The sequence below is a fragment of the Lygodium microphyllum genome, chromosome 8, assembly GCF_053477565.2.
Source record: "Lygodium microphyllum isolate KBCC chromosome 8, Lygodium_microphyllum_v1.1.10, whole genome shotgun sequence".
Lineage (NCBI taxonomy): Eukaryota > Viridiplantae > Streptophyta > Polypodiopsida > Schizaeales > Lygodiaceae > Lygodium > Lygodium microphyllum.
In genome coordinates, this window is record NC_141142.1 from 53,555,203 (window position 1) to 53,568,593 (window position 13,391).

The 13,391-nt window shown below is 42.7% G+C and overlaps 1 protein-coding gene across 5 annotated transcripts in view; it reads left to right on the forward strand.

The window, feature by feature from the left end:
• Positions 1–13,391, forward strand: part of LOC148032288 (pleckstrin homology (PH) domain-containing protein) — a 242,042-nt gene that overhangs the window by 98,658 nt on the left and 129,993 nt on the right. For all 5 annotated transcript variants that reach the window (XM_087682928.1, XM_087682929.1, XM_087682930.1 and 2 more), the window contains 7 exons: positions 9,934–10,284; positions 10,415–10,546; positions 10,676–10,789; positions 10,892–11,070; positions 11,183–11,288; positions 11,362–11,505; positions 11,587–11,925. In XM_087682928.1, coding sequence (XP_087539054.1) covers positions 9,934–10,284; positions 10,415–10,546; positions 10,676–10,789; positions 10,892–11,070; positions 11,183–11,288; positions 11,362–11,505; positions 11,587–11,925 — 1,365 coding nt within the window. The remainder of the gene's footprint in view (positions 1–9,933; positions 10,285–10,414; positions 10,547–10,675; positions 10,790–10,891; positions 11,071–11,182; positions 11,289–11,361; positions 11,506–11,586; positions 11,926–13,391) is intronic.

A 13,391-nucleotide genomic window follows, 5' to 3' on the forward strand; every position in this document is an offset into this window, starting at 1 on the left:
ATGCTCTTTGATCATGGAGTTCACAAATTAGAAATGCTTCAGTCTCTTTCTTTCAGAGCTTTGTAGACAAAGGGCATTTTTGGTGAGGTGGCCAGCAGCACAGTCCCTACAGAGTACCAGGCATAGTGAGTCATTACATACTACTTTAGACATATAACAACATATGCATCATTAGATTGAGCTCTAAAGATTAGGCATAGTAGATGTCCCCCTCTATGAGGCCCTCAACTATGATCAATATACGACAGCATTATCTAGGTCATTAGCTAGCATGCTACTTTGACTTGGATACCTTATGTTCTATATTGAGTGCTCAATGAGAGAGATTTATTGGATGGCATCCATTAAACATTTGATACCTCAATAGCATGGGGCACACAATTCCAACCACTAGGGATCAAGATGGCCTGTTATTGAGATCATTTTATCCACGTCACACATGATAGGTTTATCATACATCCACAATACATGTGTACATGGTTGCCATATGGTTTGAAGTTTATGATTGGTTAGATCTGCACATCATCCACCAAGTGGGGGTAGAAAGAAAGAAAGAAAGATATATTAACGTCTACATAAGGCCAATGTGGCCTATGAGAAAATCCAGAGTACATCCATGTCTAATATCATCTCATTAGTAAGGTAAAGATAACATTACAAATAAGTGGGTGGCCTATGAAACAATATTGAAAATAACTATACGATGGGACTATACTAGGGTTGAACCATGTGTACTATTGTTCCATCGATAGAAAAGAAAAGGAAAGGAAATGAGAGCTAGATTTGATAGAACCATGTACAAAAGTGCGGTGGAGACTATGGGCTGTAGCTGATCTCAAGATCTGCACATGATCTCAGCTATGATGCGGTCCTTAGCTGCTTCGTTGATATACATGGTGGTGAGTCTTTGGTGTCTTGTGATAATGACTCTAATCCGGCTGTGGTGTGGCCTCCTCGGACGTGGTCCTGGTAGATGGGGTCGTTGTGCTCGACTAAGGGAAATGGCTTTATTCAATATGTCTCCATGGTGTGGCCTGTAAGGTGTCTGGCGGGGTGGATTTGTCTTTGCTAGGCTGATAGTGTCAGTAGGGTTGGCTTTGTAGAAGAAGTCTGTCACTGCTCTCTGTGTGTCTCTTTGGGTGAGTTGGCCTCTTGTCTCGCAGTAGTGCAGTTCGGTGCCTCTTGAGCTCTAGGAGGAAAAGACCTAGGCATCTCTTGTCCTCGTACTCCATGACGCGACGAAGGGGTCCAAATCCATCGCGGAAGAGGCAGTGGTACCATCCTCGTATGTCATAGTATATTGTGCATCTGCATATGTAGTGCTCCTCTTTCTCAGGCTCTCGACCACAAAGCTGGCAAGTCGTATCCTCTGCCAGGGTATTTGTCCATCCACCTGTCTCCATCCGAAGCCTATGTGAGGAGGTGCGAATCTGTCTGATAGCAACGTGTACACTATGGGAGAGATGGGTATCCATATATGTTGGCCGAATAGTGAAACGATCATTAGAGAGAGACAAGAAATGATTCCTGTAGAACTCCATCCTCGATCCTAGAGGGACTGGTGGATGGATCCATGACCTTGTTGTCACAATCCTCAAGATATCAGCTCTGATCACCTGGTTTAACTTTGATCGGCTGAGAGAAAGTGTAGGGCGGTCAAGGCTATAATCCAAAGGTGGAAGACGGTCAATATCCAAACGATGTAGGATCATCCAAATAGCCAGCCGTGAAAACCAAGAGTTCTCTTGTCTCGTGTTGCTAGTTGTCTAGATGAGGTTAGTGCCAATCTAGAGTATCTATGGCGTGGAAGTTCCCATAGTCAGTGCCAAAAGGTCACTGCCTTGAAGAGTGCCTCGATAATAATAGGTGTTGCCCCTAGCTGTGCTCTGACTACCATGTAGGATCATCCAAATAGCCAGCTGTGAAAACCAATAGTTCTCTTGCCTCGTGTTGCTAGTTGTCTAGATGAGGTTAGTGTCAATCTAGAGTATCTATGGCGTGGAAGTTCCCATAGTTTGTGCCAAAAGGTCACTCCCTTGAAGAGTGCCTCGGTAATAATAGGTGTTGCCCCTAGCTCTGCTCTGACAATGGGATGTGGGGTGGAGGGCTTACTCCTAATCATGTGTGCTATCATCATGATCAATGGCCTTTCCATGCTATCCCAACCATCGTAATAATCCCTCTCTACTCCAATCTAATCAGTGAGTGGGCTAAGACGCCTGTGGTACAAGCTGCAACCCCATATCTCTGCTCCATATAGTAATGTAGGTGTGACTAGGGTGTCAAACAACCAGAGTTTGGTGCGGGCTCTTGGAAACTGTATATGAGCACATTGACTCTCGAGTGCCAATAGTGCTGCGAATCCACGTGCCAGATGTGCCTCTGGTGCCCCTCTCAACAAAAAACGTGGGCTAGAGAAGGTGACTCCCAAATAGGATCTAGTCACCCATGCTGCTAAAAGGTTCACAGTGAGGTCTTTATCTCTGCAAAAGATGTGAAAAGCATCTAGATGGCACTGCAATCCCTCCAATCAATCTGAAATGAGAATAATATCATTTGCATACAGTAATATCGGTATCAGTACCCCTGCCAGGCTGGCTCCAACTCCTCCTCGGTCTATGTAATTAAACACTTCATCTATGTATAGACCAAAAAATGTGGGTGAAAGTGGACATCCTTGTTTCACTCCTATGGTACAGTCAAACATGTGCGATAGCCCCCCAGGTGCTTGTACATGACCTACCACTGCCTCATATTGTCAAGATTGTGGGAGAGAAGGAAGGAGTCTCGCTTGAAGCTTTCTTGCTTGCACAATGGGGGAAGACACACAAAGGTGGAGGCTGAAAACAGTTTTTCTCTTCTTAGTTGTGTAAGCCAAAAGAACTCAAGTATAAAGAAATAGAAGAACCCTATATATGGGTCTCAAACCAAACTCAACTAACTAAGGTGGCATACTAACTGAGCCACGAACTAGAGTAGATAAGGATAGCTATCATGTAGCTATTATTCATGGGCGGTGTACCAACCGCGTCTGCAACTGACAAGTCGGTGACATAAATACACAACGGTCACCCTGGCTTATCACGAGTGGAGCTCGATATCTCAACACTCCCCCTCGAGCTCAATCCCAGTTCCTGCATACCAAGCAGGTCTCTGAACTTGCGCAGCTTCTCTGCGCCCAATGCCTTCGTGAATATGTCAGCTACCTGATCCTCTGTGCTGACATAAACTAGATCAATAAGATCTAGTAAAACCCTCTCTCGCACATAGTAATAATGCACCTCAATGTGCTTTGTTCTAGCATGATAGACTGGGTTATTTGCCAAGTGTATACTACTCATGTTGTCACAATAAATGACAACTGGCCCATCTGTAGACTGATGCATATCATAAAGTAGCTTATGCAACCAAGCTACCTCACATGCAGCCATTGCTGCACCCCTGTACTCAGCCTCTGTGCTCGACAAGGCAACTGTAGGCTGTTTCTTGCTGCTCCAAGTAACTGCAGCACTCCCAAAAGAGAACACATATCCACTGGTAGATCGTCTATCAGAAATACTACCAGCCCAATCAGCATCAGTGTATCCATGCAACTGTATCTGAACCCCAGTCTCATAAAATAGTCCATACTGCAATGTGGACTTCACATACCTGAGTATGCGTCTGGCCGCATCCAAATGTGGTTTCCTTGGGGCCTGCATAAACTAACTTACCAATCCAACAGCATAGCTCAAATCTGGCCTGGTAATAGTCATATAAATCAAACTTTCTACTATGCGTCTGTACATAGTAGGGTCTTCTAGAAGCTCACCTGCATCTGTGCTCAGCTTCACATTCTACTCCAAAGGAACTAAAATAGGCTTACAGCTTGTCATCCCATATTTGGACAGCATGTCCAATCCATACTACCTCTGCAAGAGCTGTATCCCACTTGGTGATCTAATCATCTCAATGCCCAAGAAATAACGCAGCTCTCCCAAATCCTTCATCTCAAACTTCTGCTTCAATAGCATTTTCACATGAAGGATATCTTCATCACTGTCACCTGTCATAATCAAATCATCAACATAAATGACAAGTAGCATAATACATTTCTCTGTTTTTCTCACATACAGTGAGAAATCTGCCTTGGAAATTTGAAAGCCAATAGTGACAAGATACTGTCCTATCTTGTCAGACCATGCTCTAGGTGCTTGCTTCAAGCCATACAAGGCTTTCTTCAACCTGCAAACAAACTCAGGATGAACAGCATGCACATAACCTGGTGGCTGCTCCATATAGACCTCTTCTTGCAAATCACCATGCAAGAAGGCATTCTTTACATCCATCTGATATAAAGACCATCCCTTTGATGCAGCCATAGCAATGACCGCTCTTACGGTTGCCATCCTTGCAACCGGACTGAATGTTTCTTCATAGTCAATACCATATGTTTGTGCATACCCCTTGACTACTAATCTTGCCTTGTATTTGTTCACAGAACCATCTGCATTGTGCTTCACCTTATAAACCCACTTACAGCCAATTGCATTTTTACATTTAGGTAAAGGTACCAATTCCCATGTAGCATTTGCTTCCAAGGCATCCATTTCTTCATCCATGGCTTTCTCCTATTTTTCTTTTCCCATGGCTTGCTCAAAAGAAGTGGGTTCTGGTTCCTGTATCACTTTGACCATATATGCATAGTGAATGGCTGTAAATCCATCATATTTCAGCCTATCCACAGGATACCTAGCTCTCGTAGACCTGCGCAAAGTAGGTTCACTCCCAGGTGCTCTCAAAACATCCCTGGTCTTCCTTACTCCAGGTGTAACAATAGAAGGAATACCCGACTCATCATCAATGCTCTGTTCTGAGCCACTGGATTCACCATCCACATAAGAGTGACCTACATTCACATCAAACATGGGCTGATCAACCTTCTCTTTTCCTTTTCGTGATATATGCATACCACTATCTGCATTACTTTGAGAAGATTCTCCTGATCTCAATCTGCCTGTCCATGGCGAAGAATGTGAACCACTGCTAGAGGACGCTCCAGGTCCACTAATATTTTGTGACTGCTGCTGTGAATTCTGTGCAGCATTACCATTTTGTGCATCTACATCATCAATCACATTTACTGGTTTATACCAGCTGCTCATCTCATAAAAAACATCTCTGCTCATTGTAAACTTACGAGTAGAAGGGTTATAGCATCTATACCCTTTTTGTTGCAAAGAGTAACCAATAAAGATACACTTCTCAGCTTTTGGATCCAACTTGGATCTCAGTTCATCTGGCACATGTACATAGGCAATGCAAGCAAAAATTTTCAAATGAGAAATATCTGGTTTCCTACCAGTATACTTCTCCTCTGGAGTCATTCCATGTATTGCTGCAGTAGTAGTCGTGTTCATTATGTAGACTGCTGTAGCAACTGTTTCAGCCCAATAAAAATCTGGCAAGTCTTTTTCATTGAGCATAGCACGAGATACCTCTCCAATATGCCTGTTTTTCCTTTCTGCAATTCCATTTTGTTGTGGGGTATGACTGCATGAATATTGCTGCTTTATGCCATGCTCCTGTAGGAACCTTGCAAACTCATTTGAGAGGTACTCTCCCCCTCCATCTGACCTTAGGCATTTTATCTGCAGGCCTGTTTCTTTTTCAACCATCGCTTTAAGAGTTTTGAAATGCCTAAAAACTTCATTTTTCTTTTTCATAAAATACACCCAAACTTTTCTGCTAGAGTCATCAATAAAACTGACAAAATAATGACAACCTCCAAGAGATGCAGCTTTAGTAGTCCACACATCAGAGTGGATTAATTCCAATGGCTTCTCACTCTCTTGAACATGTCTAGGAAATGGTTTCCTTGCCTGTTTTCCAAACTGACAGGCTTCACATACATAACTTTCCTGGCTCTCTCATGCCATGCTTTAAATGCCTTTATTTGCTGTTGATTGGGAACATCAGGAAGAACTGGTTCTTCTTCATTTCCTGCAACAAATTCCCAATATCCTTTTCCCATAAGGAAATTCGTCATTCTAAACTTCCATGCTTGGAAGTTGTTCTTGTCAAGCTTTTCAGTGACAATCTGTGAAAGAGAATCAGATGCCATTACAGAAGACTGCAAAAAATTCTGTCACTGCAAAAACCACAGCTTCACCCTCACAAGGGAAAATCTGCAAAACTGGCGAAAGTGGTATTTGACCACACAGTCACTTCCTAGTGACGATTTTGCATCAACAGGCAATAGGGATGATTCTGTAACTCCCAACGTCTCTGCGCACAAGCATACAATGCAATTTTTACAGTAACTATTCACCGACCTGTAGAACAGTGGCTGCACAGCATAAAACTGAGCCTTTTCCTGAGTGCGTGCAGAAAACTTCCGCCTCCAAAACAGGCCCCGAAATGGCATCAAATAAAAAAAACAAGGTCGCCAAGGGCTAGAGCCCTGTCCCGCAGCATATACTGCCCTCTTGCTTCACCGTGAAGGGCGTCTCAACCTGAGACAATGCACTCCTGCACTTTCCGGCTGTGCTACCTGCAGAGATCTGCTCCCAAAACAGAAGATGAAAGCAACACTGCTCCTCTTACCAGAACACCGCGAGCTTGGCTTGCTTTCTTGAGCTCCTTACCACGAACAAGGCTTTGATACCATGTGAAGATTGTGGGAGAGAAGGAAGGAGTCTCGCTTAAAGCTTTCTTGCTTGCACAATGGGGGAAGACACACAAGGGTGGAGGCTGAAAACAGTTTTTCTCTTCTTAGTTGTGTAAGCCAAAAGAACTCAAGTACAAAGAAATAGAAGAACCCTATATATGGGTCTCAAACCAAACTCAACTAACTAAGGTGGCATACTAACTGAGCCACGAACTAGAGTAGATAAGGATAGCTATCATGTAGCTATTATTCATGGGCGGTGTACCAACCGCGTCTGCAACTGACAAGTCGATGACATAAATACACAAGGGTCACCCTGGCGTATCACGAGTGGAGCTCGATATCTCAACACATATAATGCATAGACACCCCATCGTATATCCTCTGGTACTCCAATGTCCTGCAATCTCTGCATGATGCGTGTACAAGGCATTGTGTCAAAAGCTTTGCGAAAGTCTACAAAGGAACAATAGATCCTCTTGTCTCGGGCTCGTTGACCTTTCTCAATAATGGCTCTAAGTGTGAGAATATGGTCGAGGGTGCTATATCCTTGTTTGAAACCTGCCTATCCTTATGCTCTCTTGCCTTGCATTTCAGCCCACTCACTGAGTTCATGCTCCAATATAGATCCAGATATCTTGGCCAAAGTATGACCGATCATGATAGTCTTGTAGTTGCTAGGAATCAGGGGATCACCACTTATAAATAGCGGAATTATAGTATTGTCTTGACCAACTCATAGGGAAACCTTCACATACTGCGCTATTGAACATATGTGCTAAGATGGGTGGTAATATGTCAGAAGCATGTGAGAAATGTTCTGCTACTAGTCCGTCCCCATCTTGTGTCCTCCCATTTTATAATCTATAAGTTGCATCCCTAACCATTTTCCATGTGAAGAAAGACCACTGTGTTGGCCTACAAGCTTGTGGGCGCTGCATAGGTGGCTGTCCTAGCAGGTCATATAGTTGTCTCCCATAGTCAAGCTAAACATTTGGTGATGTAATCTATATGGGAGGACTATCTTTCATGAAACATCTTCCATGTGCTCTTGCTATCCCGCCCCAAAAATAGCTGATATATCTCTGCTTTTGCTTTTGCTAAGTAGTCTCGTTTCTTCTTCCACACAAGGCGTTTGAAGAACACCTTTGCTTGGCGATGTGTCTGAGTGCCTAGCTCCACTTCTCTCTGTAAGCGGGCTCGGGTGACTACACACTCATCATCATACCATCTATTTTGGGGAGTAGTAGATCGTGTGGGTCCACATCGGGGTAAGGTGTGTGGGAATGCATACATGGCTGATCCATGTATGGCCTCTGCTAAATCCCTTGTACATTCTTCCAACGATCTACTCGAGTCCAATGTATGTAAGCCGGTTTGTAGAGAACCACTGTAGATGTGTGAGGTGTCTTCTGTAAAGTAGTATTTGGGATGTTTAGGGAGGCATGGTGTTTCATGTTTCATATGTACACAAGAGAGGATGGGTTGTCAAAATAGCATGATTTGCTGCTATGCCAATTGGTCTCTTAGATATCTTAAAGTTTTGGAAGTCTGGTATCAATGATGTTGAGGCTATTAAGTAGTCCATAGGACTTGCCCCTCCTTTGTGATTCCAACATGTCAGATCGTTAGATCTTGGCCATTGTGGTAGACTATTAAAGATGGCTAGTCTATGTGCACTTCCCAAAGTCAATAGGTGTGTCCCATAGTTACTCACTTCTTTATCTTGGGCTGTCCTGCGTAGGCCTATTTCATCTATGCCGATCTCTTTGAACATGGCATTATCATGCATATAAAAGTCTCTTTGTGTGTCTCCAGTGCGTGCATTGAAATCTCCTACTAATAATATGTCCCCAATGCTAGCATATCTCATGATATGCTCATAAAGTACATCAAAGGGAGACCCATCTCGTGTGGCATAGGTAGAATTTGCAGGAGGAAAATAGCATATTGCGATGAGTATATCCCGTGGCCTTCCTAATCCATAAATATCGTGCATCATCATCTCTTTTCATTACTTGCACTATTCCGTTGAGTTCTTCCCGGTATAGTATGGCCACACCTCCACAACCCCTAGTGCTTCTTGGTTTTCTAGCTTCATATGTAGAGACGGCTACATATGAAGCTGGAGCTGATGCCCAAATAGTTCAGACATGCCATCTATGCCATCTGTAGGTCAAGATAGAGGAGCATTACCTTTGCAAATTCCTCGTTGAGTGTAAGATCTGAGGTAGATTTTACTGCCCCTTTGGAGATGGCTTTGGTCCACTTTCTTGGATTATGGACAACACCAATTAGAGATTCTTTGGTTTCTCCTTTCAAAAGTCTGACATTCTTGTTGAGAAGGCTGGCAACACATCTCATAGAGTGTACAATGCACCACAAGCTACTACACACTCTTTCAGTCAAGACCTCTAGCAACACGCACCTAATCTATTATATGGTGGCTACAGTCTGTTGCAAAATTTCCTGGAAAAACCAGTATTGAAAATTCCTACAAATCGTACATAAAGAATCAAGCACACAAGATGACAAATCAAATAAACAAGACGGAAGCATACAAGCGATTTCCACAAATCATATATAAAATCTACTAAGTAGAATGCTCACAAAATTGAGAAGAACATTGTGATGGGTGCTGAGAACGGCTGTGGGTCTTCCCCTATGCGTGCTTGTTATGGCCCCACATGTATTTGTGCTATGGTATGTGCACATCTTTGTCGTATGAGGAGGAGGATAAAAAATAGAGGAGCCATCCCGAAGAGAGTGACTCTGCTCTACATGAGCATGATTATGTTGAAGAAAGAGTATGACTTGCTGAGAATAGATAGCTTTTGCGAAAATTAGAGATATGCTTGCTTTGCACACAGTTAAAGGGCTATTCATACTCGAGGGCTCACTTTAAAAACTAAATAATAAATTACAAGCTGTGATGATATTCTACATCCTTCTAGTGCTTAGTTGCTAACTAATGCAAAACATTCTAGAATAATGCAACTAAATATTCTAAAATATTTGGACCTAGATGTTGTGCTCATTTTTATTTCAATATGTATCACTTGGTAAATATATCATTAACATGTATATAACGTTTTGGGTCTCATAGGATAATTTCGGCCTTTCAAAGATGTAAATATAGTTATTTTTTTCCTTCTTTTGTGGAACTTGATGCTTTGATATTTAACAAATCCTGCTCCTGTTTCACTATTCTTGCATGCTGTACCTTTTTTCAAAGTATACTCGTGCACCTGAATTGGCACTGGAATATATATTTTGTCTTCCAGGTACTGGTCTCACTTGCGACACTATCATTCTTTTGCATCCGTCCAACAATTGTGGCACTTCTTGATTTTGCGGATGCAATAACTGCTGATGTCACATCCAAGAATAGAGACTCAAAAGTTTCGGAGAAAAGCTCACATGACACATTGGCTGCTTCTGAAAATGATAACAAAACCTTAGAACCTTCATTTGAGCATAAAGTTTCTGTGATCAAGGGTCTTCTTGGTTCAGGGAAAGACCGTGTCCTGTTCTTGCTAGTGCTGAATATGCACAAGGCAATGATCATACTAAACACAGAGGATGGAGCTCAACTTGCAAGCCTAGATCAGGAGGATCTGAACTGTGAAATACAGGTAAATCTCGGCTCAGTAGTAGAATGGATGCAGCTTTGATTCTTGAATGCCTGGTGGCCAACCCTTTTTCTTTTGGAATGATACTTAAGCTCATCTTGTAGAATCCTGACACTGTTTCAAATATCTGCAGGTCTTTCCTTCTTCTTTTGGCATCATGGCTTCACTTGGGAATCTTAGGATTACTGATGGTAGTGTGGATAGTGAGCAACCTTATTATTATATTTGTGATACAAGGAACCCTGGCAGTACTTCATTTATTGAAGTAAGTGCTTTATAGATGCTTCAAAAAGAGGGAAAAATGCCCTCAATTTTAACGTACTAGACATCAGTTTGGATTACCTTGCAATAATATGTCTAGTTTGTTATCTTACTTTCTACCCTTTTTTAATAGCTGGAGTTCTTTTCATTCAACAAAGATGATAATGATTATGAAGGTTACGACTACAGTCTTGTTGGAAAACTTTCTGAAATTCGATTTGTTTACTTGAATCGCTTCATTCAGGAGGTAATACCTCAGCTGAATCAGTTGATTATGTCATGCCATAATATATTCTCAATACTAGAAGGTTGCATGATCTTAACTGTGATGCATGTGTTATTTCTACAGATTTCAGCTTATTTCATGGGCTTGGTCCCCCGGAGTCCTGGTCATGTTGTGAGAATTGATAACAAAGATGTGGAGAAGATTTTTACAGAGTCTGAGGTGGAAGGAATGCCTGGCATAAAGCTGGATGTCTTGTTAAGAAAACCAATAATAGTCATGCCTCGGGCAACTAGAAGCAGAGAGTATGTAGCCTGGGATTAGTTGCTGATTTTGGTCTACCTACCTTGGCGTTTGTGGTGCTAAACTGCTAATGTGTCTTCAAAAAGTGATAAGGTCATTTGAAATGTTTTGCAGTTTTATAGAGTTGGACATATTAGAAATCAACATCAAGAATTCTATAGAATGGATAGGAGATAAAGAAAATCCTGGGGCGATTAGGCTGGATACGACACATCTACGTGTAAGACTAGAGATTTAGCTTATATCTGTTACTGGTGTCTCTTCTGTGCGCTGAAAGTGTTTATACTGTGCAGATAGAAGACATACATATGTTGGTTGGTTTGAAAGGAGAATCTGGTGAAGGAATCATAAATGAGGCTCGTGGATTATCTTTAAAAGTAACCAGGACTTTACGAGATTTGTGGCACCAATTACCAGGGGTTGAGGCTTGTATAAAAGTGAGGATTTGGATTAAACTCCAATGTTGCACGATATAGACTCTTTGAAAAAAAAAATGACATCTCTTGGAAATTTTGCAGGTAGATGAGCTGAAGGCAAATTTATCTGATAAAGAGTACCAGGTGATTACAGAATGTGCTCTAAATAATCTGTCGGAAAAGGCTAACTTGCCACCAGCCATTATGCTGCCAAATGTGAATGGGGGAGGCCAAAGTGAGGGTGAAGATGAGGAGGGAACTGGAAGAAATCAAGATTTGCAGAGATTAGAAGTTGCAACAGATAGCAAGACAGATACATTTCATGTAGAAAGTCAAAATGATGGAACATGGACGACAATAATTGTCATTGCAGACATCAAGATGGTGGAACTTAGCTTATTCAAGGGAACTGCAAGGGAACAAGCATTGGCCACAGCACAGGTAATTAGTGTACGCAGTCCTTTCTTCAGGTTTTGTAGAATACCAGTTGCGAAATCACAACCTCTATTGTATACTTGCATTCCATTTCATGGTTTATAACAAGTTCCAAGAATAAGTTAAATAAGTTGCTTGGTTTTCACTAGCATCTTAAATGTTAATGTGGTGAGTGGAAGCCATGGAATATTGATATGCAGAGAGGAAGATGAGATGGAAAGCTTGCGATAGCCCAAAGTGTTAAGAAGACTGCTAGGGTTTTGCACTGAGGACACACGAGTGTACGACCACGACAGAAACACAAAGAGACAGACACAGACATAGAGGGCAAAACTCAAACCCTAAATGCAAAACTCAAAACTCAAACCCTAAAGGCAAAACTCAAAACTCAAACACAAAAACTCAAACACAAACAGAAGAAGGGAGAGAGAGAACACAACTGACGTCCACCGAAGATGGATCCCAAGTCTGTGACTACTAGTCGGAGTGTAGGAGTGCTGAATAGTGAATGGCAGCAGGCTGGTTACCAAAACGCAGGAGTTTGGAGGTTGGAAACTGGTAAACGCAGCAGTGTACCATCGATCGAGGGACTGGAAACTGAGCACAGTCTATTGTAAACAGCAGGCTGAAACAGTGTCTGAGAGTGTCAGGGCCTGCAATGCTGAAAACGCAGGCTGGCTGACCTTGGAGATGATGGACAGCAGGCTGAACAGCAGTCTAGGACAGTTTGGAACAGTCGCCAGCAGCTGAGAGCTGTCGTCTACACCAATGGACAGGCTGAAGATGATAAGGCTGCAGTCAATGATGGCTGGACAGTAGATCGAGGCGGGCTGCAGGCTGGAAACTAGGCGCCAACAGCAGAGCAGAGGGTGTGTGGGCTGGTGGAATCTGCAAAACAAGGATGATTGCTGAATGGGAGCAGCCTGTCTATTTATAGATGTGGAAGGGTGCCCCAAAAATTAGGGTTTTCACTAAACTTTCTCGAACCGCTCCCCATTTTAGGGTTTTCACAGAACTCTCTCAAACCGCCCTCCGTTTTAGGGTTTTACTCTAAAAGAGCATTTTTAGTGGGTTTTGGTGCTGTTTAAGAGGCTAATGAGCAAGTAATGCATATTTTAGCTCAACACCCCCTCTCAGGCCCAAAACTGAGCCGAAAGGTTAGGCCAGCCATTGTGATGTTAATGTACCCCAAGGCGTCCCACCCCAAAGCAGCCAAGGCATCGGACAAAGGGTGCACGTCGGCTGCCCAGTGGCCTACCGAGACTACAGAGGTGATGGTTATCTTACCAAGGGAATCCAAGTAGTCACCCCAGAGAGGATAGGGCATCGGACAAAGGGTAGACGTCGGCTGCCCAATGGCCTACCAAGCCCTACAAAGGCGGATGGAACTACATGGAACTTTTGTGTGTTTTTTTTTTTTGGTGAATAAGTGTGGTAAATTTTATGGGATGTGGCCGATTGAGTAATAGTGA